At 39.1% G+C, this 27,950-nt stretch overlaps 2 protein-coding genes across 16 annotated transcripts in view; both read left to right on the top strand.

Annotated features, from left to right (window-relative positions):
* Window positions 1-19,745, top strand: part of Pip5k59b (Phosphatidylinositol 4-phosphate 5-kinase 59B) — a 35,618-nt gene extending 15,873 nt beyond the window's left edge. For 2 of the 9 annotated variants that reach the window (XM_071797682.1, XM_071797680.1), the window contains 6 exons: window positions 1,126-1,179; window positions 1,961-2,335; window positions 6,138-6,345; window positions 6,831-7,045; window positions 8,834-8,934; window positions 14,621-19,745. In XM_071797682.1, coding sequence (XP_071653783.1) covers window positions 1,126-1,179; window positions 1,961-2,335; window positions 6,138-6,345; window positions 6,831-7,045; window positions 8,834-8,934; window positions 14,621-14,776 — 1,109 coding nt within the window. In that variant the 3' untranslated portion in view covers window positions 14,777-19,745. Of the gene's footprint in view, window positions 1-1,125; window positions 1,180-1,960; window positions 2,336-6,137; window positions 6,346-6,830; window positions 7,046-8,833; window positions 8,935-10,029; window positions 12,046-14,620 lie in introns of those variants that run through there. The other 7 variants (XM_071797688.1, XM_071797689.1, XM_071797686.1 and 4 more) reach the window with 6 other exon arrangements.
* Window positions 19,746-22,970: 3,225 nt separating this feature from the next.
* Tm1 (tropomyosin 1) overlaps window positions 22,971-27,950 on the top strand; it is a 46,691-nt gene continuing 41,711 nt past the window's right edge. For 3 of the 7 annotated variants that reach the window (XM_071797705.1, XM_071797706.1, XM_071797712.1), the window contains exons 1-2: window positions 22,989-23,146; window positions 27,767-27,921. In XM_071797705.1, the coding sequence (XP_071653806.1) occupies window positions 27,808-27,921 (114 nt within the window). In that variant the 5' untranslated portion in view covers window positions 22,989-23,146; window positions 27,767-27,807. Of the gene's footprint in view, window positions 23,147-27,766; window positions 27,922-27,950 lie in introns of all 7 variants that reach the window. The other 4 variants (XM_071797707.1, XM_071797708.1, XM_071797711.1 and 1 more) reach the window with 3 other exon arrangements.

The following is a 27,950-nucleotide window of genomic DNA, read 5'->3' as shown; positions in this document are numbered from 1 at the left end:
CTTCTAAAGCATTCACGACAATACCGATATGCGAAGACGTGGAGAGTTCTAGGTGAAGTTCCGTCCGATCCTATCCGATCTCCCAGTCCCTTGTTCCACGTTGGCTCCCTGTGGATACTCCACTACACATATGAGAAGCGTATGTACATCTATTATAATCTCTAATTGTTTAGTAGATCTTAATCCGCACCGTAAAGGCGCACGTTGTAAAGAAAAACGATATTCAATCTCACATTTCTTTCTTACTGGTGAACCGAAAGTTTAGAGAATTTTAATCATCAGAAATGTAAGTCTGTACATCTCCCACGGACTCGAGTCACAAGTCAGTGACGAACGAAATGGTAAAATCGTTGTAAATATTAAATGCAAAATTGTATATTGTATATAACAGAGAGAAAGCGGGAAATCGCTGGTGATTTATATCATGTTAAATTTTTTATATTTTACCTGGCAAAAAGTGATTCCATTGATAAACACTTCTGCACCTCAATCCTTTTTCAAGACTTCATTTGTCCTTGTATTTCCGTTCACCGTCCTATTGTGTACAGCTTTACATCGTGAATGTTCGTCAATCGTTCTGTTATCCTGTCACACGAACGTTCCTTACTCGAATCCTCGGTTTTTATTTCGGGACTCTTTCGGCCGACGAGATACGACAGAGAAACTGATACCAGGCGATTTCGGCGGGGTTCGCTTTTTTTTTTATCGTGCTTCGCTGCGAATGAAACGCTTGAAGGAACGTAGCATATTTGACGATGAAGCAGGGTTTGAATGATAATCGCAGACGAGTCGTTTGATCCCGCGAGAATGACTCCTGCAATTTTATTTGGCGGGAATAATCTGCGGGATCGGAAAGAACAAAGAGCATATTCTCGCGTAGCATTATCTGCGTAGCATCGATAATTCTGTCATTGCTGTCACAAATCGGTTTCAAACCCTACGACAAAGAGATTTCGTGATGCCGAATACGAGATCGTCTTGTGCTTGTAACGCGCTTTCGGCACTGAATGGCTTTCGCGTTTTCGGACATCCTCGAAATCCGTGGTGAGTTTCTCTGTCCGATTAAGAGCTAGACACGTATACCGCAGTACGGTAATTGGTACATGGTGTTATATGGTGGTTTAGCGGTGGCGGCGACTGGAGGTTCGGCAATGCATGCTACGTCACCTACGAAGGCCGGTGAGTCTCATACGATCACTTACTCTCGTAACGTACAGTTATTCATTGCCATGAAACTATTCTCAAAATTGCGTCGTGATATCGCGAAAATGTACCGTTATCTTTCGAAATAGTGTTACACTCAGAAAACATGACGTACTTTCCTCATTCAAGAAGTAAAAGCAATGGCTGTGAGAAAAATTTTTGGGAGCCGTGTATAAATTGTTTTTTGTAACATATTGAGTCTATCTAAAATTAAAGATGAAAGTTATTAAGTTGAAAATAATTTAATCCGTGTTACTCCGACTCCGTGTTACGACAATATTTATTATAAATTATCAATCATGTATCATTTATCGCTTTAATTAGAATTTTTAAAACGGACTGTGCAACGTAAATTCTACTTTTTGTGACTCAAGAATGTTGCGCAAGGGATTTGTTATGTAATAGTTATAGCGAAATAATCTTTACGTGTCGCACTAGTCACGAACCTACCTTTAATTAAAGTAATTACAAATACAAATGTATATACGTATTATAATAAATTATGGGATTTAAAAAATGTTTGTGGTTGCACTCGCGCGCGCAAACCACTTTTGTAAAGTGAACCAACCAGAGAAGAATCAACGTTGCACGGTTCTCCGATCATTCGACTTCTCTCTCTCATCCGGCTTCTCTGTTTCTCTCTTTTCGCCTCTCTCTCTCTCTCTCTCTGTCTGTCTTCCTATCCCGCGCCGCTGCACCCGCGACTTCCGCCGTTGAACCCTTGGATGGCCTCGAACGACCTCGAATGACTACGCAGCAGTTAGCCCGCCCGATCCTGCGATCAGCGCGGCGAACGCGGCGGCTTCGGTGCCGATCGCCACCTCCACCCCGGTTAACCTTGCTGCCGGTCCGCTGAGCCCGCCCCCGTTGACCTTAGCCGCCGGTCAAGGTCCGCATCACGAGCATCCGCCCGGGACCGCACCAACGGTCAAGGTCGCAAGCTATCCGGCCGTGCTGAAGGGTAGAAGCGCGGCCAGTCCGCCGAACCCGAACCTGGTACCGTCCGGCAAAGTCCCACCGCCGGTGCCGCCGCGGGGCACGGGCGCCTCGAGGACCGGCAGATCCTCCGAGGATCACCGGGCGGCCGGCACCGCCGCCTCGACGACGTCGTCGGTGTCTTCCTCCAGCCGAGGTGATGAAGCAGCCATAATCACGAGATACCGCTTGCATGACAGTTCGTGCGACCTGCACCACTCGCTCCTACCTGACCATTCCTCCATCTCTACTTCTATCACCACCGCTAAAACTGTGGCCTCTACTATCACTGCTGCTACTTCTACTAAAGCTACCTCCGCGACCTCGAATGCATTGCATGCCCGTACATCGACATCCGACACTTATCGCGTCACGCATCGCGGCCGTTTCGACCGAGAAGCCGAGCGGGTTCGGCAGATGGGCTCGATTCAGCATTGGCGTACCCAAGAACTCGACGAGGACGAGGAAGAGTTTGTCAGCGTGGAGAAGGTTGAGGACGCTTACTTTATTAAGACTAGTTTGCACCCCCTCAGACCAGATAGAGGAATTCGCCGATCCGATCGCTCGGAAAATTCCAATCGAATTACCGAAACTGATAATGGTAAAGTTCCGAAGAGGGACAAAGAGAGGAGAAATGACACCAAGATGGATCATCTGGCGAAGTTTACGTACTTTTTGAATCCAGGCTCTCGAGCTGATCTGATGAATTACAAAATGTCGAGAAAGGACAAGAAACACTCTGAGACGTATTATGAAATGGTAAAGAGGAAGCGAAAGGACCTTGAAACGTCTATTTTAACGATCACAACAATGTCGAACCGTTGTAAGCCAGTGGAAGATGCGAGACCGTATCATACAGGCACATCTCGCGCGGAGGATAAACCTGCTGAAGAATGGGCTAGGCAAAAGATCTTAAAATTTACATCGATCAAAAAAGACAGCATTTTGCTGCAGAAGATTCGAGAAAAATCTAGGAGAAAGAAGCGACTTGCGCCGAAACCGTCAAAGAAACGAACATCTGTTGAGGGAACTTTTAATGGATATGTATTCGAAAATGAGAAAACTAATACGAAGAGAGAAGGTGAAAAATTGTCTTTGAAAATGAATTCTCTAAGAAATAAGAATGGTAATTATCAGATTCAGGAGAAAAGTATTAAGAATGACACTGATTTTACAAGCGGAAAGAAGCAATCAGCAATCAGATATGATGAAATGAAACAGAATTGTTCTTCTGGCAGAGATAATAGCTGTCTTTATAAAGAGAAGAAAATCTCTAAGAATATAGATGATGAAGGAAATAACAGAGGCGGATTCAAAGGAATCTCTCCAAACAGTTACGGTGCTGAAGATGAATACACGGAAGATACGATAGTCCGCAAAAGAATGAGTAAATTTGATCGACATACTAATGAAAGATTAAACAGATATAAGTCTTCGAAACCTGACTTTAAGAGCTGCGATGGAAGTTCTACTTTTCACGAAGAAGGATCTTTATTCGACGATATTAGGAAGAATGATCTGAAAGATGCGAATCGAGATAAGTTGCTGAACATAACCAAGAGAGAAGAATGTATACCTTCTAGTTTTGACGATATTCGACATAGGAATAGCGATGTTATAAAATCTTCCGTTTCCAAAAAAGTGAAGACCTTCGAGAAGATTAAGACTAAAGGGAGAGACGAAACGAAGAATGCTCGACGAGAAGATACACATTTGGATTACTTGAATTACGGAAAGGAAATTAGCGCCGTTAAACAATCGTTTACATTGTCGGTCAATGAAATTGGACTAAATCGGGAGAAGAAGGAAGTCGCGTTGAAAGCGGGATTATTAAATATCGGTGCTGAATACGAGAGGCAAAAATTTAAATCGTTTTCGAGCGTCCACTGCGATGATTTATCGTTTAATCGAGAATTTGGAATGCTGAAGCCGAATGTTTCTTTCTTACATACTTATCGAAAGACGCGATCGTTTACATGAAGTTTCTTGGTTAATTTTAGATTATTATACGAAACTTAGTCATCAATATATATAAACAAGAAAGAGAAGGCGATCTAAAAAGATATTTATAACGATGAGAGTTTTGATATCATCGAGTTGATACGATTTTCAATTGCGTAAACGATAGTATATCAGATCTTTTTCCAATCTCTTAAATGCAATCTTGCAATCTTATAAAAAAGAATCGCAGCTTCCAGCCTTTTAAGGAAGAAGTGAAGAACTACAGCTTTCATGTTTCTCGGCTGAATGCTTATCACATAAAATGTTTTTTGACCTCTTTCTATTATTGCTGCATGACAAGCACGCGTTTTTTATAATTTATTATTTTCTGCGCATCATCACCCGATCTCATATCACAGATCGTGATAACAGTATTTTCGGTAATCACTAAAATTATCGTAAAATGATATGTTTACTGTTAAATGTGCGATTGTCATTATTAATAGACCGGAGAGAATAATCTGTGTTGAACTAATATCTTCCTGATGATCTTTCCCACATCTGCGACGTTTCAATGTCAGTCGATTTAAGACATCGACGAGGTATATCGTTTATGTATAGCAAAAATCGTTCTCGAGTTTTCCCTGCTTATTGTGTAAAGTTATCGATCGTTACGTTGTGTAATTGATGTCCCTGTTAGCTTAAGTAGCGTTCGAGTCTTATTATAGCAACTGCATGCATAGAATTTCATTGCCCTCAGTGAGTGAATAAACGCAACGTGTTTCACGTGAAATGAAATTTTGTTTGTATCGTGTTATTATTTTCCGAACAATCTCTCTTTTGTTGCTAATTTACTTTGTATAATCCGATATCCGTCCACTTAATCAATTGCGTTTATTTATCTCCTAGTCGCGTACTGTGCTACATTAATCGTATATCGAGTCAATCTGAAGCTTTGTTAATGAATTAGTAGTAATTTATCTCGCAACACAAGAGGATATTCATACGAATACGTTAATGGTATAGCAATCGTATCGTATAAAACTGAACCTATCGTACATATTTTAACTAAATAATTTATTTGCTGTTGCACTTACGTAGACATATATTAGTGAATAATATAATACTCGTTCAAAGTTGTTTCTATCAATTTTGAATATAGATGCTTTATTGACATTTCCAGCATTTTTAAAAATGCAATAATTTTAGTAAATAATACAATATTATCGCGGCATAAAATTTGGTTTGCCAAATTATCGCTAGCTTGCCTTCTTAAAAATGTTGGAAATGTAATTTTGCTCTGCGTAGTTTTCTCGCTGCGTACACAATCGCGCTTGGAAACTTCACATAATTATCTTCCTTTTTATAAATATCAATAATTGTTTATTCTAACCTTCATTAACCATGTATGTACATATAGACGGACAGAAAAATTGATTTTTTACAGAATTAGAAGAGATATATGTCATTATTGTAATAATATAAATTATTTTAATATAATTAAAATATATTTTAAATGTACACGTTAAAAATTCCCATGTGCAGTACAATTAGATTCACATATAAAATAGTTTAGAGCTTTTATCGATTTAATTTTTGAATCTGCGCAAATATATAAAATCAACAAGTGATAGATATTAAACTTTAAATCATCTTGTATCGATAAAATCGCGAATTTTTTTACAATAATAAATCAAGTTATCAATAAATTAACGTATGCAACTTGATACAGTGGTAAATACCGTCTTATAAGAAACGTTTCCAAATTTTTTAACTCTATATCCAAATTTCAAAAAGTCTTTGATAAAAACTATATTTATTCTAGAATACTATACTGTCACTATTTGAGAAGTAAATCGTAATTTTCTGTAAACACATGTGTCGTCTTCGTAACATCATATATGAGTGTGATTATTAGTGTAAACGAATCTCTCTCATCCATCCTCTGCCTACTATTTACCCCTAGCCTTTGATGCCCGTGGTATTAATTAGGGCTAATTGTAGCGCGCTTTTTGTAGGTGGCACCCTTCCTTCCACCTGCTCCACCCCGCCCCCGCCCTTTGACGATGCAGTCCGCTCGAACGACCAAACCCTGGCTTCCGGTGGTCACCTTCAGCAAGGCGGCGCGACCACCATCCTCGCGAGCAGTCTCTCCTCTGCTCATTCCAAACAAAATAAGGTTGTTCATCACGTTACCCTCACCAAGACGTATCACGACACTGTAAGGTGAGTACATTCTTTTGCTAATCGCTTAATCATTGACAATTTTAAAGTAACTCAATCCTCAACCAGTAACAAAATCAACAGAAGAATATTTATCATTATTTTGTATATTTACATTGATACAAGAAAATTCGCCAATAAAAATGTAGAATAATAATTGCGAAATTTTTAGTAAAGCATACAGCTTTTAGAAATAGATGTTACTGTTTGACCAGATATGCAATTGGATAAGACACGTACACAGAGAGATACGTCCTTACACCGCTTGAACATTTTTTTTGATGTTACATATATTTAGCTTGAGATATATTTTACGCTTGTCTTCGCACTTCGCACGCATCTAAACGAAAACATTCTTTTCTTTGCTTTATCACGGCAACCTCAGGAAAAGGAGAATGTTAGTATTTGATTTTAATTTAATCACACATGATTACTCGATCCCCTCAGTTTGTCGGCGTTAAACGTCATTCGAACGAATTTATCCTCAGCATATCGGACGTGCATTTGGAGAGTAGCGGTAGCGGCAGCGGCAGCGGCGGTAGGGAAACCAGGTCGTCGCTGAGCGTCGAGAGCGGCGGCAGCAGCAGCCGAGGTGGCGGCGGTCTCACGTGGACCCCACCGGCCGGAAGTGCCGAGGGCTCGACGCCCACGTGGACCGAGGGCACACCGTCCTTCACCGAGAGCTCCAGCAGCGGCGACATAGGTAAGTTGCTCTACGCGCTCAACATCTACTATGGCTCCTGAAGGATACTGCCACGAGGACTTCTCGGCTTCTCCTGCTGATACCTCCCCCTTTCTTCTATCTCCTCTGAACGCTCCAACGAGGAGACGCTCGTGCGAAAACAAACGTATATAGACGTCATAGACCGTGATTCTCGCCGTTGATCGTTGTTTAATTGCCGAGTAACATAGATCTTCTAGATTTTTTTAATTATTTTCTAGATTGTTACCTTCTTACGAGGAGAATATATATTAGAAAGTCGACTTATTATACTTTTCCAGAACTATACCAGGCTGATTCTATAAATTCCAAGCTTTTTTATGAGTATTTTTTATTTTTGTTCGATATAGATCGAATGAGGTAACAGAGTTAGTCATATCGACAATCGAGTTAATAATATCGACAATCATGTTGGCGATAGGTTTTTGTATCTCATTAATTGTTAACATCGTAGAACTGTTGAACCTTGAATAGTTTGTATAATTGAATATTCAGTTTATAAAAAACTTTAATCTTTCTAACATTAAACATTATTCTTCAAATATATTGTGTACACGTACATTTTTTCATCAATTTTCAAACTATATATCACAGGCAATTATTAGATTATTATATTCCACAAAATGTCAATTCGGCAAAAAATTTTTTAATGTAAAAAGAATTTTATCTTTGTTGATTTTTTATTATGATCTTTATTTATTGTTATAACCTTTTTTGAGAGCAAAGAAGATTTTTTTTAAATTAAAAATTTATGATTTAATTGTCTTGAAATATTACGCATACAAAATGTATGAATGTGACAATTAAAAGGCAAACATATATAACTTTAATGTTATTATAACTAATGTTATTGTTGTGTGTATAGTCGATTGTGCTATTAATCAAATGACATGTGACAAAACTATTTTCAATCTAAGAATCGATTCTGATTCTAAGCAGAAACCGTTTTAGATATCATTTAGATATCGTTTACGGCAATTGCCGTGAAAACGACCACACATACAATTCGATGCATTTTGCGCGAAATTGTAATTCTCCGGTAGTCGCTTTGCATATACTATTTCGTGCACCAGTTATGACAGAATTAATTATATCGAAGCGCGGAGTCGAATAGAACAGCTATAATCAATCAACATTGTTCTGTCTAGCCCTGTCTAGCTAATTTAAATGAAGCTTTGTTAAAATACCTGACAGTTATGAAAGGGACAATAAAGGAAAACGCGAAACTTCACTCTTTGATTATTCTTCATCGAATCCTGTCTATATGTTGATTTTATTTTTCTATTTTCATCTGTATACGTTTTCTGAGTTTTAAGAATTGTTTAAGACCGCTGGCAGATAAGTTTCGACCTTTGTCTATATTTTTTTATATTTCTCTACTGTTGGCTCACGCAAGTAACTAAATTACACGCTTCTTCTCATGCGTAAACAACACAATTTCTCGAATGCACAAGGTTTCATGTTTCGCTCAAAGATTAGAAAAACCTGGAGAAAGAGGCACAGACTTGAATCACTTTCCGTTTAAAATTATTTATACAAAACATTTATACAGATGCTATACGCATATGCTGTCGTGTAACATTTCGCACTGCGATAAATATATATCTGAAGATTTCTTAATCTCTCACAATTGCGACCGCTTTTTTCCGAATATAGAGCTAATTTGGAGATCGCACTATCGCTCGGGAATACCTCTTACCTTCCGTTAATGGTAATCTGCGAGGACCAACGATTTATTTTTTGCACGATGACGATTAACGATAATTTTAGGTTGCCCGACGACGCCAATCAAGGGTAATCAACGTCAGGATGACGGTGGAAGGATCGCGGCCACTGTGGAGGAGGCCCTAGCGAGTCTCACGACTGAGATGGTAAGTCTCAATTCATTTCATTGACCGATCGGACACAAGAAATTACAGCTGAAGCAATGGAGAATCATGCTGACATCATATAAATTTATATATGCATCCTTTTACATTTAAATATACATTCATAAAACCAACAACGCGGATTACGAAATTGAGTCTTTGAATAAAAATATTAATTTTGAAAGAATATCCCTTTTTAAATTTTTACTTACAAGGCAATTTTATTTAATTTATAATTTTATTACCAGTGATAGTACATGTGTCTTTTATTTCGCTGTTATAATAATAATAATGATATCATGATTGTCCATTGCCGCCGTTGTATATTTCCATGAACAGACGGTTTATACGAGATGGTAAGTTGTTATCGTCAGTGGTCGATTGATCGAATTATTTAAACGTGTTCCCCCCCGAGTGACCCGAGGATTACTGTAACTATTAAATATAGACGGTGACGTGTCACATAAAAGCCTATCGAACGGTAATTGCGTCGTCTTCAAGCCTCCTTTAACGCTCCCTCAAGTATTGCAGGATTTTCCAGGATGAATCGATTAATCACGATCCGCATGGAGCGTCCTAAGCGAATTTCACTTCTAAAAATGAGAATAGAAACACGCGTTCGAAAACGACTGTCGATATTATCCAAGATGTTTCACGCGGAGATTGCTCGCGTGACAAACGCGTCGACGATGCGTATTCTCTCTTACGCCGTGCCGCGCGTTTTTATTGAAAAGTAAACAAACGCTTTATCAGGACTGACGAAACGCAAAAATATGCGCGTGAAGCATACACGTCAGCATGATTTACGTTGCGCGACACGCGTTTTCGCTTCCCGAAGAATCACGTCGAATATATTGGTTTAAATGTTAAATACAATTCTGACGTAACTTTATTTTAAATAACAGGAGAATATTGTAGATTCGCTTGGAGATCGCGAAGGAAGCGAAGTATCTCGCATAATCGTCTAGCTTCGTCGGTAGCCAGAATAGTTCAAAAGTATTCATCAATTCTGAGAGAAAGAGAGGAAAGACGGCTGCTCTCCTTTACTTTTGAGAACACAGATCTGTCTCAGCTCTCATTAAATTCATTCACTGACAGAAACGAACGGCCGCTTTGGAACGCTCCATGCGAGAGAGTCAGACTGTCTGAACGCTTTGTCTATTTTCCTGAATCAGGAGATACTGCAGCGCGAGTGAATGCACGACTCTCGTCCTTCTCCAATAATCTCCGTCACCTCGTGCGCAACGTGCTCTGTGGGTGATCTGCACCGCCGTAGCGACAAATCTTCGAGAAAATGAGAGAGAGAGAGAGAGAGAGAGAAAAAAAAGAGAGAATGAGCGTGTGAATGCGGGTAGCGAAGTACGATTTAACCCTTGATTGGTCGCGTTGGAGTAGGTTGCTTACTATGACCGGTGTAATTCAGGCTTTTAATCGCGTTTAATTTTCGCTACTGCTGGTGTCGGTGGTATCGGTGTTGGTATTTGAATTTTTTCTCGCCGGACATGTAGCACCTTATTCGTTAGAAATCTGATCTTTTATTCTCTTCGCGTCCCACCCTCTTCTGTCATCGCTGTCTCTATCGGATTTTTCTACTCCTCTTAATTCTCCTTGTTGTAACTTCCCGCTTGTTAGTTAATCATACTTGCACTCTCTACCTTAAATCATTCTTTACCTTGAGTAGAGAGTGGCTCGCAAAACAATTTGCAAATTAGAATTTATGTAAGAATACTTACCTTTTTTTATTTTAATCTTAAAAGCCACTTGATCGCAAGACTACTTAAGGGTTAAAAATGGAAGATGATACGAATAGCTTCATCGAGGATCGAGGCGAATATATGATCTGTTTTTGAATCGAGATTGCAAGGACCATTCCATTTTGATGGCGCGTTCATGTTTCATTCACTCTATGAAACGTTTCGTCACGAAACGTCTGTACTTAACGCGATTTTTCATTAACGTGCGTTCGGTAGAGACATTCGTCTCGATCCGCGACTTCTAGCATTAATTTATCGACATGTATATCTGTATACATAAACATGTGGGCGATTATCTCGAGTGTGCTTCTCGCGCTATGATAAGGGAGCACTTTCGATATCCTTATATGGGCATCCTTAAATCTTCCTGGGTATAGGAGAGTCAATATCATTATGGTTACGTATTTAACAAGAACGTGATACTCGTCGGCCTACAGTACTCGATAAAGCTTTTGACATTGTTCCAAATCAATTTAAGAAGTGAACGAAATGCCATTTTTCCAATGCGAAAATTTTCACAGAGAGAGATGTCATTTTCTTATTTTCAAAAAGGACTGAAAATGGCGTTTTCAATTCTTTTGACGTTGTATCGACCTATTTCAATTCTTAATATATGTGTCTATTTTATTCTGTTCCTTTATTCATCAACAAAATTTCAAAAATTGGCCTAATGAGACACAGCGGGCAATACATGTCTTCAAAGACATTTCATGTAGATTTAAAATATAATTAAATATAATTATAATTTTCTCTCGTGTATTTTTGTATACCTTTTTTTTAATTTTTACAAAAATCAACGTCAGAAAGATGAAATATTTTTATAATCTTTCAAAGCTGAAAGCTTATTTTGAAACATAGGAAAATAAGAAGGCAATAGAACACACATAAATGTAAATGCGTCGAAAAAGAATTTTAGAGATAATCACGAGAATTGTGTCAAGGATTGTGTAGCGAGTTGGCGACATCCCTTCTTAAGGGATGAAACGCTGTCAAAAAATGGCATTTTGTCTACTTCCGGACGTTTTCACGCGTTCTCACTGTCCACACATAATTCTTTTTCCTAATCGAGTCGTCGCCGTCGACTAAACTAATACCGTAGGTTCCATTAACGCCGAGGGGCCGTGCGAACACGGGACAGGTGTCGTCGACGTGTAATTGACGCACGGCGAACGGGGGAGCTTTGTAAATAAAGTGTGCTTGCGCATAGTTCGGCTAGCAGAAGGCCCGCGCGATTTTTCGTTTTATTGCGAGGTATATAGTTAGTGTTATGTATCTATATGTGTCTCACGTTCTGTCTGTCTCTGTATGTACCTAATACATACATATACGCGCGCTCAATAAACCGTGTGCGTGTACCGTGTATACATATTATAAATACAACGTGCTTGTGTATACTCGCAAAGGTAACACGTATCGAGTTGTTCCCTCCTGAATTCTGATGAGCCTCGGATCGTGCTAAAAACAGCCTGAGAAAACAAGAGACACATATTTTTTATATGTCAAATCTTCGCCGCGGGTATGATGTTATACCCTTGTAATATGCTCGGCGCATTTCAACGGTCGTATCGACCGCAACATATCAGAGGATGATTCAAACGAAAGAATATTTAATATTTTGCAAAACATCATCCCTTCTCTGTTTTCTCTTTCTCAAAAGCGCCTAACGTCAAATTTATTCCCACGTAACAGTTTTTTAAATTTTTTCATAGCACGATAATGTTCCCGAAACATTTTTCGACGCATAGATAAAATTATACATATGTTTATCTGATAAACATCAAAGTTGTGGATAGAAATTAACAAAATGTGTACATTTCGAAATTAAAAAAATGTAAAAGTACATTACAGACGATAATAAACGATATCTTCTGATGAGGGAGAGAAGGATCGAGAGAAAGATACATATTCTATTTAACAGAAGTGTCGAATACTGTAGAGACATAGCGAATTCGCAGTAGAAGATAGATTAAATCTGCAATAAAGGTAGACTTACTTGAAAATTTTCCGCAACGTATCCGACGTTCATCAGAATCGGAATATACGGAAAAGAAAATGTTGCCTCTTGCCGATGCTGTATAATATAAAATAATATGACGCAATGCGATTTTGGCGAGGAAAGAAAGAAGGACTTATAGTGCCGTGTACGTACAATACTTCGTAGTAGCAGAGCATTCAGATATGTAATCGCGTTGCTATAATAGTACGTGAGATTTATCGCGAACGTTTTGAAGACGCCAGAATGTTGTTCAATTATAACGTATTATTATTATAAAACGCTTCTGAACATGTCGGTGTAACACATTTATGATTGGCGGTAAAATCTCACCGCATCTCGGTAACGGATCTTTAAAAGTATCATCTCGAGACATCGTTTTATTAACGTATCCTACCTTTTATTTCGTACATCGGCACATTCCGTCACGTGTTTCCACGATGTATTATCCAATTGAAGAAGCATTCAACCGGATTTTTGCCGAGGGACCTCGAGACGCATTCCCGCAATGCGAGAGAAATTTTCATTTGTGTCTTTTAGCAGAACGCGTACAACGACGAATGAGAGTATTAGTGTTGCAGATATTTTTATGGTCTAACTCGACTGCACCTTACCGAGCGAAGTCGAGAATCGACGGAGAATCCACGAGAGTTATTAAAGTTTTACCGTGGATGCAGATTTTACTGCCGAGATAGCTTCATGACACACAGGTAGCTTTGTTAAATCAATACCCCTTCGCGGGTATTGCTAATAATTGTTAGGATCCCGATCCTCGCGCGAACGTAACACTAACAGCGTTGGCAATTTCGAAAGTGTGATATTTTTTTAACATATCCTCGGGAATTTAAATATTGGAATAGGGATTGACGTTGGCGCAAAGTATAAGTAATTCTTATTAAATCGCGCGGAAAATTCAGGGAGGATGAGAATCATCGTAAGAGTATGCAATGCGTGCGCGAAAAAGGTTGCTGTGTCGCTTATGAAACTGAGATATTGTCCTAACATAATGTATATATATGTCCATATTTTCTCTCTTTTGTAAAAAAAAAATTGATAGAGGAAATTGTTTTCCGCTTTAAAGTTTTTCATTTTAATGTGATTTTCAGCGATTGCTCAAGTATATCGTGATGTGTGTGCACGTTCCTTCTCGATTAATATAAATCTTTCCCGCTTTCAAAGCGCCCTGTGTTGGACGCAGATGTTTCTCTGTGTGTTTCGTGTGTGCTTACACAAAACTGACATTGATGCCGCTCGTGAAATAACATCTGTAACTTTTCAACCATATTATTCAAAACAGATCAATGTGCTTTGTCAAGTTACAGGTTTAGCAGTCTCTTTGTTATTATTATCCGTAATTGTCCAAGCCTACCCAATTGTGCCCAGTTAACACGCCATAATATATGCATGATATTGCGTTACATTCCTCTTACCTTCCGATTCAGTCTTCTGTTACATTCGTACATTATGGGCCGTTTCTCATAATTTACGACAATAATAAAAGTGTTTGAGAGTTTATGCCCACTTAATTTTTATTTCCATAGCAAGATTATGATATATCAATATTTTTGCCGTTATTGGCGACTTATGGTTATGGCTCGTCTCCTAATTGACCCCCCAATGCACACTTATACAATTACCACTTTTTGCGATTTTACGTGCTTTATACATCAAGCAGATACAATCACAAAAGTAGTAATGTGCGTGTATCTCAAACTGTACTATATGTAAATCTTAGTTTTTTTTTAATGATTCCAACAAAAATCACTCCTAATAATGATCGAAGATATTATCTCTACATGTTATTTTTAATACGATTTAATTGCATTTTATTGCATAAAATTGCATAAAATTTTTGAAAACTTATTTGAGAACTCGAGAACTGTTATACATGTGGGCAGACGATAGTGATACAGCTGTATCTTTCTGTGTTCGAATCATTCAGAGACGAACCAGCGAAGGCGGGCAGCATCAATTGGAGCAAAGCACAACCTTTTCGTTATATCGTCATATCAGGACGAGCTTGAAGCGCGGTAGCGTGAACCACGTCGCGATCATGAGGAACATGCAAAGGGCATTAAACATTCGTCGGGCACCATGACGCACGCAGAGTCCATCAGAATAAATTTAAATTGTTTCTTTGCAACCGTCTGAAATTTTGCGAAACTGATGACGCTACAGCATATAAAATGCACATAATCGAGCAAGTCTTTTTAAAACTTTGGATCTGAAATATGGTCGGATTATGCCAAATCACATGACGTTGAAAATGAATTATCGATAATTTTATCATAAAGCTGATTAGATGAAAACAATTCTAAATGCAAAACGCAATATTGATTGATAAGAACATTAACTGAATATTTCAATAATGTCTTTAATAATGTGATATAAAGATGAAATATTTTGAACAATTATGTACGAGGAATTTACAATTATGTTTGTTTTAATTGCTCTTTTGTAAATAAGTATAATAACAATAATACAATTAATGCATTTCAATCAAGCAAAATTCAAGAAACAAATTAAAGATCTATATATTTAAGATGTTTGTATATTCTGTGGTTGGTGATTTAATATTAACGTACTTTGTAAATTTAATAACAATAATAATGTAAAATTAATGAACGAAATACTCAGCTTAAAAAAAAAGTTATGGCTAACATTGCACGCATGTATAATTCGCATAATCCTGTGCAATACGTAATAATGCGCGCTGTAATTATATGTATTTTATCGGTGAAGGAACGATAATCTCGCTGAGAATCAAAATCAAATAGAAATTTATGTTGCAGACATGCATGATGTTTTTAACTGTGCAAATGTGCCAAGAATTTGACAAAAGGCAAACGATTCGATGTAGACGCGTGTCTGTTCATGATCTATTAATCCACGCGCTCTCTTCCATTTCTGCATTTGTTCGTTATGTTGTATCGTTTCAGTAAGATACTTTTTAGTATTATCTTGAATTATGTCACAAAGCAGTAATACATTTAATTAACTTATTAACATATTAATGAAATTTAATCAAGCATTAAGTACTACCACTTTCCTCAATCACTTTCCTATAATAAAACTCTATAGATATGCTTGAATTTACTTCGTGGTAGTATTTAATGATTATTGATAAGATTTCTTTTTATAATTTAATTTAATTTAATTCTATGTTTCTACACACAATTGGTTAATATTACTCCTTCCGACTAAATTACTTACAAAAAGTAGCCAATTGGTTTTCATCACGAAACTCTTGTTGTCGAACGAAAATAATGTATTATTCTGTAGTATAATAATTTATTATGTCTGTGGGTTTCTATTGTCTACAAAATGTCGTAGGAACTGTAGTTCCTTGTATAAGTTTCTTGTATTTTCTACTATTTTTTTTATTATTTACCCCGGGATACCAGTTCGCATTGCGAACTAAAATCATTCGTTAGATATCCAGATAAAGTTATGTACACAGCATGTATTATACTTGGAGAATTTGAGATGAAAGGTTGGGTTGAGAAACGTGCGTACGGCAATCGATAGCGATGGACTAGCTGTACAGACTTTAAAGCTTGACACCTCATGCATTAGATTTAAACGAGATATTCGATGCTTTTCCCTCTTAATTGTTAAATAATCTTCGACGTCAATGTTGTTAGAAGGAGTATATTGTCGACCGAATTCACGATGCCTAGTCCATTTCTATCTCTGTGCCCGGTATTACTACTTAATAATAATTAGTTAATTTCAGTAACAGAGCGATCGTTGAATTGTGTTGTCACGAATTGAATTGTCACTTGATCGAGATGTTCGGCAATATATAAATATACGTATATATTATTACTGATATTATTTAAATAAAGTAATTATTATTATTCTTATGATTGCTGCTGTTATCGTCGTCGAATAATTTACAATATTGGCCCTTCGCATATCGTTATATTCATTACCGATGTTCTTTCTTTGCTAAGAAATCGCATGTTTTTCGACATTAAACCATTGCAAAAACATTGCATTATCAACAAAAATAACTCTCTCTGCTAGATACGCAGAAGCCTAAACTGTTGAAACATTTTATCGTTATGAAATATTAAATCGATCGTCTTAAAAGAATTACTATCTGTAGTATTTTTATGATCCTCCCTCGGCCCACGCTTTATTTTTGTTTTATTTTATCGAGAGTTTCTTATCCTGGTTTCTTTATTTGCTCCCTTTCAGACTCACCTGTAGACAAGCGAACACGGGGATAATTGTTAAAAAAGTGAAAAAAGAGCGAGACAGAAATGATTACGGGACATGACTGGCCTGACGGGCAGTTGGTGCATTTAGAAATCTCTGGAATTAGTGTGAAAAAGGCATTAGGATTATTAATGTAAGTCCAAATATATAGTAATAAGCAAGTGTACTCGGAACTGTATGGGATGTCGCCCGATGTATCCCTTTATACCGAGAGAAAAATTAGTGCAATTAGATTCCATTTAGAATTTTTACAAGACAGTCAGAAGGTACAAAATTAAAATGAAAAACAAATCATATTTTTTAAACTTGGGTAATGATGATGAATCATTGTAGATTATTTGCTCGAGAAGAAATATTTTCCTCTCGGTGTCTTCTGTTATATTTATTGTACGTGAAAACCCCGAGAAGACCTTCATTTATTCGAAACTGTCGATTTTTATATTAATCGTTTAGTGGAATTATATCATAAATTATATGAATGAATGAACATAGTAGAAATCTTAGATTTTTCAAAAATGGTCCAGAAGATGTTTCTGGAAATATGTGTATATCACACATAATTTCATAATAATGCATAAAAATTAAGGCAATTACATTTGTTCATAATAATTCTCTGGATTTTTCTGAGAACCGGTCGACTGGAAAAAATCGTAAACACGTTTTTCGAGTCGATCGCCTCGGTCTGCTTTCGGCAACGAGTACGCTACTTTTAAGTTATTTATTATTTTTTTTTGCTACCGTGCGCTGCCTTACATATCTATTTAAGGAATTCTTATGTGGCTAAGTCGAGTACACGCAACGAGCATCACTTCCGGAAGTCTATTCATGAAGACTGCTTTCACATTTTTATTCAACCTTAGAGAACTTAGAGAACCTTCAACCTTCAACCTTAGAGAACATCCTCTAACGATCCTTCCACCCAAAAATCTCTCTTTTAGATCTTTTACACTTTTCGAGTACAATTGTGTGCATAAACTGTCGAGGTTGTTTTACTTATACGCAGATCGATTTTATCAGGGCACGGATCTTATGATTGCTGAAGATAGTCGTGTCATTCGATAGCGTGCGCATTTAGATACATTTAGACGTGATTAACACGTCTGATGTATAGATGCGCGTTTTCCGGAAGCTATTTATCCGCGAAACGTGGACGAACCGAGATCGTGAGTGCCGAGATATAAATTGCACTGAAAGATATTAGCGGTAACCAGCAATTACCTCAATAGATCCTGGAATAGATATTCTAATGCGAAACTTGCCTCAATTGCCCACGAGTTAATTGTCATAACAGGCACAAGTTTCCGTTGCGTTTATCTGCCAATGAAACTAACGAATTCGCCGCGATAATCGCGTTATCATTCCATATGTGTAAATATGCTTTCTCGGAAGACACATTCTCGCATAAATCTGAGCAGCTTCGACTTTACCTAAATCATTTGCAATTTAGCGAAGTGTCGTAAACGGTAATCTGGTATTAATAACAACACATTCTCGAAAGAGATCAATTTGGAAAACATTCCTTTTTCGCACTTACGATCTCGCACGTTCCGATTTTCCAATTCGGGTTTTCGTCGGAACCGAATACGGTTCTTTCGTGTTTCTTGTACAGTATTAAAAATAGATGTTTTTTTTTTCGAGGAACAAGAAGCGACCGTGCGAATGTAATGTAATTCAGGACAGCGGCAGCAATAAATCTTCAAAAATAATTTGGAGATAGTTTGAATAAATAGATTTGAATTATAGGAAAAAGAGATGAACTCGCTTAAGGCATAATGCAATAATCGAGAGAAATAAACGGAGAATGGTTATTGACTTCTTAATAGCGTCATGCTGATCTTTCTATGATTTTTCTTCGCCTCTGATTTACTGTTAATTATATTTGAAATACTCTAATATAATGAGTTAAAGACTAGGAAGACAATCATGAAATCGCAAACAAGTAAACTAATTCGACACATGACAAAGAATATACTATTGTACATTATATTAATATTAATATTAAATATTTATATATATTTATTAAAATAATACATAAATTATAAATTATATCGTGAAGGCTTCTTCACAAATGGAATAAAAATTAGAAAGTTATTTCAAGAATTCAATGCTGATGCCTTAATTGTTCAATTAGCAGCATGACAGGCGAGTGTAAAATATGTAGAAGTCAATAATTGTACGCATTATATATATAGCGAATTTAATAGTAATAAATAATAGTAAAATATTAATAAAAAATTAGATAATAGGGGATATCAAAGAATCTCGTTACGATTTCACATATCGTTAAAATGTAATCTCTGCGATATGGGTGATATTATATTGTGAGGACTCGGCACGCTTGAAGTCGCGTTCAAGTGTCGCGTTCGACGTTCGTTCTGTACATATTCACAGATATTATTTGGAGATACGAAAAATATGTATTTATATATGTACATTACATATAAATGGCGCACTTACTCAGACGTAGATATATCAGGCAGGATATTCGGCGACACTAGCGTACTTTGTGAACAGAACAATATTCCTCATCGAAAAATGGAATGATCTTTCTTGACGAAAGCGTCGATGTGTCAATCCTTTTAGTCGTAAGCGAGTTAAGAAAACGAAAGATCTGCGGCGATTTTGATTTCCGATAAAGTATCATTCGATTCATCACAGACATGCTTATTATCGAGCACTCTTTACACGCCACGCAATCGCGCGCGGTGTCTTGCATTTTATTTCTTTTTTTTTTCTTTTGCGAACATCATCGCGATGTCTCGATACCTCATTAGGCGGATACGTTGGTCCAGCCTGTATTGATGTACGATAATGAAGAATAAATTATTGTTGCGTCCTATTTATTTATAACGGAATTGATTTCACATGTTCTCCGTTCGATCACCAAAAGAATCCCGAATCTGTCCCGTCACAAAATACTGTTATATTATAAATTTATATAGCGTTATTTATTAACATTTCTAATCCTACGCTATTTATTTGTATTGTATCTACCGATGGATATCCTCAGCCGCAGATTACTCTCGAAAGATTGTAACGTGAAAATGTCACTATCCGGAAAAGAAGGTGAGTATGTGAAGTGACACGTTAAAACGAAACGCATGAACACGAAAATTTATGTCATGCAACTCACGTTCTAACGCACCGGCACAACTTGCTTCTTAAAATCGATGTCTATTCAGAAAGATAATAGTGCAATTAATAATCTACGTCATTAAATATTCCGTGTAAAGCCGACAAATTTCAATTTTCATCGCGGGTCATTATTGCTATTATCTCAATTAGAATAATCCTATGTAACAACGTCGAAGAAGAAGCTGTCGGCGAAATTGACCAAGCACGACGAAGCAAGGGCTAACGAGACGGTGACTCAACTTACCCTATAAAGACTTCGCGTCGGTGAGGTCGAATTAGGCCTCTATCTTGCTGGCTGGCTGGCTGCAACATATTCTGCATACGGTAAGTGTTATTTTGCAATATACGTACGCTAATCCATAAACAAATCTCGATGAGGCTGTTGATTTGCAAGAGGTCAATCACGCTCGAGGTATTTAAAACATTTTTACCGAGTGGCTTACCTTCGCTCGAGATATTTTAGATAACTGCAATGCTTATGTTATTTATGCAGCGCTCAGTCAAACGTATCTTCGGAAATTCTGAAAGACCCACTTTTCGAGTTTCACACGTGGATATTAAGCGATGCATCTGGGAAGTGACTAATTAGTTTTGTCCAGGAATAATTCTCCCATTAGAATCAGTAATTATCAGAATTGTAACAGGTAAGCGGTTTTTTTTCTGTGCCAAGCGAGACGACGATCGCGTTTTCCTAATTTGTAACGGACCGTAATCGCGTACTTTCTCAAACTGCTCGCGCTAGTTTCGCCTTATAATCTATAGTGGCTCCAAACCGTGGCACTTATACACAGTGGCTCCAAAACGACAAGCTCCAAAAACGTTTTAAAACTCGAGGCATTATGTAAGAAGATATAAATAGACTGATTCTTTGACAAGGAAGCAATAAATTCGGCGTAACAAATTTGTGACTAACGGTTTGGGACGCTTTTTTCCGTACATTGTATTTATTTTAGGATAAAGAATTTACGAAGCTATCGCTTAAATAGATAGCAAAAACGAGAAAAGAGATATCGCTTGGTGCTACCTACCTACTTTTAAGTGAAAGACGCCTATAGCTGTGAAAGTTTAAATATAGTTTATATATTAAAATAATGTGTCGATGCACCGCGTTTAGGTCGCCTCGACGAGCGCGACAGGCGGACGCGCCTGCACGCGTCGTATTTATCGACCACCTCGGACGAGATCGGTGTTTAAAAAGCGTATATACTCGGGCGAGCATACTCGAGCAAGTGCTCGGAGAGACCCGGCCGTATATAAGTCAAGGCTGCCGAGGGACCCTTACCTACTTCTTCCTTATATGGTACTGAAACGGACCGATGACTGTAACTGATGAGATATAACGGCCGATCTCTTACGCAAAGCGCGCGTAACGATTTTTCCACAGAAATTCGTCCAAATTTCACGTGGACATTTGATTTATTGACGCGCGACCTCCGTTACGCAATTCTGTCGATTATCGAGAAAAAATTATCCCGATAAGGCAACGTCTTGAGTCTTGACGCTTTAACAACGCTCGATTTCGAGAGGAATCGAACTGGCGATTGGCCCTAGAGGTAGGTTGAATTATCGTTACTTATGGGTTTATTTCGAGCTGAGAGGAAAAACTGAGAGCGCCATCCGAGTCATAACGGACCGACCGTGACACGAGTTGATCTCTCAAGGAGATCGGGTGAGGTGGCTATACGTTGACCCCAATGCCAAAATTATCAGCGCGGTTGATTCCTAGCGCTTTCTTATTGAAAACGGACAGGTTGTTGTTTTTCGACGGTCCCACGTCAACCTTCTCTCTCGTTATTGTACTCTCACTCCGTTTATAGACAAATCCCGGAACGATCGTTTCAAATGTCACTCTCGTGGCCGCTACAATCTTCCTCAAACGAGTGACTCACAAGATGATTATCTTGCGCTTGACAATTGAAACCAGCAAATCAAGATAATAATAATAGTGATGTGTTAACAAAGATATGTTAAAGTGTATTAATAAAAAAGTGAAAATAAAGTCTATTCATTATTATCTCATGTTTGTCCTGTTACTTTTTTGCCAGATGTTATGAGTTAAATCCAGTGCGAGCGCGAATATAAATAAAGAACATAATTCTTCAATTAGGTTTATCCGGACTTTGTCTCGGTAAAAACTCACGATATGATATGTGTGATAACGTTTTATAAATCTCTTATTTAAAGATTGATTCCAAAGTTGTCACAGAATATACAGCAGCAAGTCTTGGTGTACTGTTAAAAAGAGTCACGGTCGGTCTCGCTCCGCGTGTACTTGGCGCGAGACACTACCGTGTCTCTTGATTCGTAGCGTCAAATCAAACTCATGTTGAGTCATACTTAACCATTTTTATAGGTCACCACAACTCCTACTCAAAATGTCGTTAATTTAACTAAACCAATGGAGTTAAAATAATACTGTTTTGTGTTCAAATGATAATTGCGACATACACATGGTAGTTAAAAGTAACAAAAAGTTATTCAACTCAAGGTATTGATTTAAATTTCATCCTTTAATATTTAACAGGGTACCATTAAAAAAATACGGTACTTTTTTATACGATTCGCTGAAAGAGATACGCGTTTCTTACGCTGGTCTATTTTTCAGCGGATCTGTCGGAATCGTCGAAGAACGGTTTCTTCGCAAGCGCACAGGCCTCACTTCGGAGATCGCGATGTGACTTTGACTTTGCTCAAGTTTCGAACCGAGCGACGCCCAGAGCTTCGAAGCTTTTTTTTCTCTCGCCCCGTTTTTCGCGACGGCACGAGGTCCTCCCCCGTCGTCAGCCGTCGTCGAAATAGAGCGTTCAGCACGCATGTAGGTACACGTCCGTCGTTCGCGTGTCCGCGATCTAAAGATAATCCGCGGGCGGCGGCCGGTGTACGTTTTCACAGATCCGTACGTAGAAGATCCGGACGGGGAGTAAGGCGCCGCGCGTGTGGCACACACGCGTGGTAGGGGGTCGCAGGCGGCCTACGTCGTCCTCGACGATCTCGAGGAGCATCGCGAGAAGGTGGGAGCTACGGCGAAGCGAGCCCCTGAGCGCCTCTCCGTCGCCCAGTCGTGACTTAGCCCGCAGGTCGGACGCATCCCGGACAGACGGATACGAACGTGAGTACTTTGCGCGCGAGTACCATGTGGTACACCCTTGTGCGTATATGAAGGCCAAGGGAAAGCCTCCGAGGGGAGGCCGTTCTCCGAAGCGCGGCCCCCGCGACGTCGCCGACGTGGATCCACGAGGATCCGCGAGGACACCCGCGATCGCGCGTCCTGCACTCTAGAAAGGAAAGAAGTTCTCTCCTAGATGGAAAAAGAAAAAAAAAGAAGTGTGGTGTGTCTGCGTGTAAATAGTGACGAGTGACACTTTCGCAAGGACCCGCGCGGTTTGTTTGCCGCGACAAATAGCCCGGTCCTTATGTAAATGTCATTTACTTGTCATTTATCCACATACACGCATTCTCGCACATCCTCGTCTCAGCGAATTCCGACGAACTTGAGTAAATACGCTCGTCAAGGACGAGAGTCGCGAGGCCGGTCCTCGCGATTCCGCGATATGAGGAGACATAGCTCTCGACTTTGTATTATACGGAGAGATTACTGTTCTCCGCGAAAAGAATTCCACGTACGACGAGATTGGTCGCCGAGAGATCGATGAAAAACGGACGTGAATCTTCAACTTGACCGGGTTCGATTTCAGTGCACATAAGAAGAAACGTTTTGATTCGATGTGGAATTTGCGACCGTTGTTTATTTTTGAGGATTGTTACCTTTAGGAATCTATTCCGGTTTATTTCTCGAAAAGCAGTCGTCTTATAATTGTCGTTTCGATAACTATTTGATATACGTCAATAAATCATATTATTTAACGTTAAATTGATGATATTTTGTACCAGATCGAGCTTAAACGATCTATCGAGCGAGTAAGTTTCCAAAATTATTCAAGACGGGAACAGTACTGTGTGCTAGGCGAATCTATAAAGCAATAACGTCTGAAATATTTTAAGCTGAGAATATAATCTTGAACTAAAAATTATGAAATATAAATTCTAAGACAGATGTAAAATAAAAAAAAAAAGAAATGAGAGTCTTGCGTCAAAATCGCGTTGATTGCAAATCTGATTTTCTTTACAAAGATAACTGATAAGACGATTTGGGAACCGCACCTTTTAGCAAGGACATTTGGAACATTGAAGGCTTGCAACGTTTTACGATGTCGTTCGAAGAACTGATATCGTCCAGTTTTATGATGCTTTTTTATGTCGTATAGATATCGTATAGATATAACGTAAACGATTATGTCCAAGAAGATGATTTAATCGGCATTGAACAATGAGTGACGTGTGTCTATGGCAAAAAGTGAAGTAACTCAATTGTTACGTCGACGTCGATTAGGATTACGTAGTTCTCATCTTGGAGGAGCCGAACGAGATTGCCACAATCGGCAAATTTAAAGCTATATATAAAATAAAAATTACAAGAATTTTGAAGAAATTCTTAGGAAATAAACTGTTTGTAATCTCGCAGTTTTATCTTCTCTATTTTATTGAGCTAAATTATTTAAATATTGAAAGTAAAAAGATTTACTCTATAAAAAGAATGATTATATTAAATCTCCAAAAAATGCTCCAATTTATTATAATTTATATTATATTTAATAAAGTGATATTTAATAATCCAACAGCTTCGGTAATCGACGAAAATGAAAGAATTTCACAGAAGTGCATCACGATAACGGGTTGTCACAAATAGTAGTCGCTACCTTCCGGAGTGCAATGACTCACATAGATTTTTTTGCGTTCGCGCGTAACCACTGTGACAAAAAAAAACATCGCACGGACTTCCGATCTTTTCGTAGTACGGGGACAAATTTCTTTCACGCGTTCCATTAAGTCGTTGAGTTAAGCACGCTTCACTCGGAAAATAAGCTAACGTTACCGACGATTTATGATGCGTGCTAACGTGCAGAAAAGAAACAGCGTTATGCCACTTTAAAATTATATATACATAGAAATATGTTGTAGTATTCAGTAACTATATATCGAGTGATTCGAAAAATGCTTAAGATTCTTTAAACGTAGGAATATAAAAAATAATTTCCGTGTTATATGTGATCTAACGAAGAATTATCCAAAGCATTTAATAGTCAAAGTAAAATTTCAGAAAATACCTCTTCGATCTCTTAAGAAGTGTACAACGAACTTTAATGGAAAGAGAAATGAAGCAATCTTTTAATTTTTCCCGTATAAAGATTATTTACGCGCGTGCTAATACGTATTTAACGACACGGAATTTCTATTTTCTCCCTGTTTCACGCGTTTTACAATCGCAGAAGTGAACGATTCTCGATCTCGTGGTGTGAGAAACGATAGCCGACGACACGGTTCTCTCGCAATTGGTTTTTCTCCCGTGCGCGTAACAGGACACCGCTGAGTTAAGTCACTCGGTCGGTGGCGTTTGGGAGTCAGCGCGCGATGTTCGCTATGCGTAACCCGAAATGGCTCGGCCAGGCGGCAACCATTCTCGCCGCCCTCTCTCCCCCTTGACGCGTAAAAATAACCCGTCCGTCGCGATACGCGCGTTTTTGGATCCGAGATGAAACGCGCGCGCCCCGACGAAATTGAATTTCGTGCGATAGCCCCCCCCCCCCGCCGCGAGATTCCATTTTATTATAGCAGCTATAATTTTTGTCGTCGCACCCTCCGCGATCTTTGGAGTCTTTGCGCCTGGAACATTCCCACTTCCTACTCGACACGAAGAAACCGATTCCGTTTCGCCGGGATTATGCAGAAATGTTTATGAAACCGACGGGGGGCCACACACGCCGCGCATTATATGTCGCGTCTAACTTCGCAGAATCTTTCAGCTAATGTTTTTACTTCTACGAACATCGCGCAAACTCCATTTCCCTTTCGTTCAACGCTAGTCTGCTTACCAGGCATCTCTGATTACCGGCGAGCTTGGAATCCGCGCGTATATTCGCTCGGTGGAAGCTGTGGCAGAAACGCGGTTCCACCACCGTGCACCGTGCAATTGCAGTGGCGCAGGCATAAGATTCTTCCAGGACCTTTAAACAGGATACAGGATATTCAATAACGCAAGTGGCGAATTGCGAATTTCAGATTTACACCCTAGCAGATCGTATGTTTTTCTTGCCGAAGAATGTATAAAACTTACCAACTCGCGAAAAATATACTTGGCGCGCGAGACGCTGTCGTGTCTCTGATGAGCGAAAGAAAAGAGCGAGGAAAAAACAAGTTAGAAGTCACGAATACATTTGTATGTAAAATATATAACGATATAGGGCTAATAATAACAATTTCTGCAAAAAAAGTTAGATAAAATCAAATTATTGCAGCGTGTTTCTGCAGTGATTAGCGTCATCAGCCGGCTCTTCACGTAATAAAGCGCGTGGTTTAGTCTTCAGCTTATATCGCGATATCGATAAAGCCAAGTCATTTATTGTCCTTACACGCGAGGGAGACGCGTCGCGATGTCGAGTCGAGTCTCGTCATTGAATTTCACAACACGTCGCGCGATACCGTCTGGAAACGGAGTCGCTTTAAAGTCATTCGCTGCCCGTAAGATGATTTCGACGAGGGAGGCGACCCCCCCCCCGCGCGCGTCCCTGGGACGTTTTCGTCCCCTCGATCGCGCCGTAGAAATGTCCGGTCGATTCAGGAACGATTCGCACAAACGACCGCGGATGCAGCCGCGACGGATTTTTGTCTCCCCATCGCCCCCCCCCCTGCATGCACGGGAATCGCATACCTGAGCGGCATGACGTCACGAGACGAAAAGAGGCAGCGAAGCGCGAACGTTTGATATCGCGCGCTTGCCTCCGCGGCCCGGGCCCTCCTCAGCGGAGGAGCCGGCTCTATAAATAGGAATATCCGGTCGCTCGCTAATTATACACCTATGCACGCCCGTTCGCCGAATGGCTAATCCGCGCAAAAGCAGCCTGGAATTTTCTCGCTTTCGAGAGAGCGCCGCGGGAGAATCTCATTTCCGCGCCGCGACGGGTTTCTTCCTTTTCTCCTCCCTCTTATCCTTGAAACGTCGTCCTTGTAAGTTGCCGCGGAAGGATAACGGACCGACTGCGCGCGAACGATCGTGTGGTACACGCTATTTCCACCCTATATTGTTGCGAGGAGGCTGTAGAGGCTCGCGCATTCCTTCTCGAACAAAGAAAATTGCTGCGCGTGAGGAGAAAAAACGGGGCATAATTAATTGCTCAACGGAGCGGTTTAGGATTCGGTTAGCGAAAGCGTAAAAAAAAAACGGGGAAAGCAAAAAGCCTCGACGCTAATTGAACGGCTTTGTGCCACGGTAAATTAACTGACGAGAATTTTTCGCGGCTGACAATCGCTGTCGGGTAGAAATTAGTAAATTATTATTTGTAGCATTAGTTTTTGTGATCGCCCGCATAATTTTGATAATTCTCAACAACGCGTTTTTCAAGTCGGTGTATCGCAATTATAACAATACTTTAGTTTTTTTTTTTACAATTTTTATATACAGATCATCGTTCAATTAGTTATGATCGGACAAGGAAATATACAATCGAAATATACTAAATATTTTTATTTAGACCTGCATAAATACGCGAAAGATATATTATTTCGTCATATTATTTCATCTCATTTCGTTATAAAAGGGAAGATTCGTTTCCCTAATCAACGTCTGCGAATTTTTTATGTCAGTCTCTAATCGCATTCCTGTTCGATGTCGCAGGTTTTCTTCCATTGGACGAGTGAGGAGATAAAAACACCACCATGGACGCGATCAAAAAGAAGATGCAGGGAATGAAGCTGGAGAAGGACAACGCGATGGACCGCGCGTTGCTCTGCGAACAGCAAGCTCGTGACGCGAATGCGCGAGCTGAAAAGGTATAAAAATTATTCGCCATGGCAATTTC

The sequence above is a fragment of the Temnothorax longispinosus genome, chromosome 2, assembly GCF_030848805.1.
Source record: "Temnothorax longispinosus isolate EJ_2023e chromosome 2, Tlon_JGU_v1, whole genome shotgun sequence".
NCBI classification, from domain to species: domain Eukaryota; kingdom Metazoa; phylum Arthropoda; class Insecta; order Hymenoptera; family Formicidae; genus Temnothorax; species Temnothorax longispinosus.
This window is presented reverse-complemented; position numbering and strand designations above follow the sequence as displayed.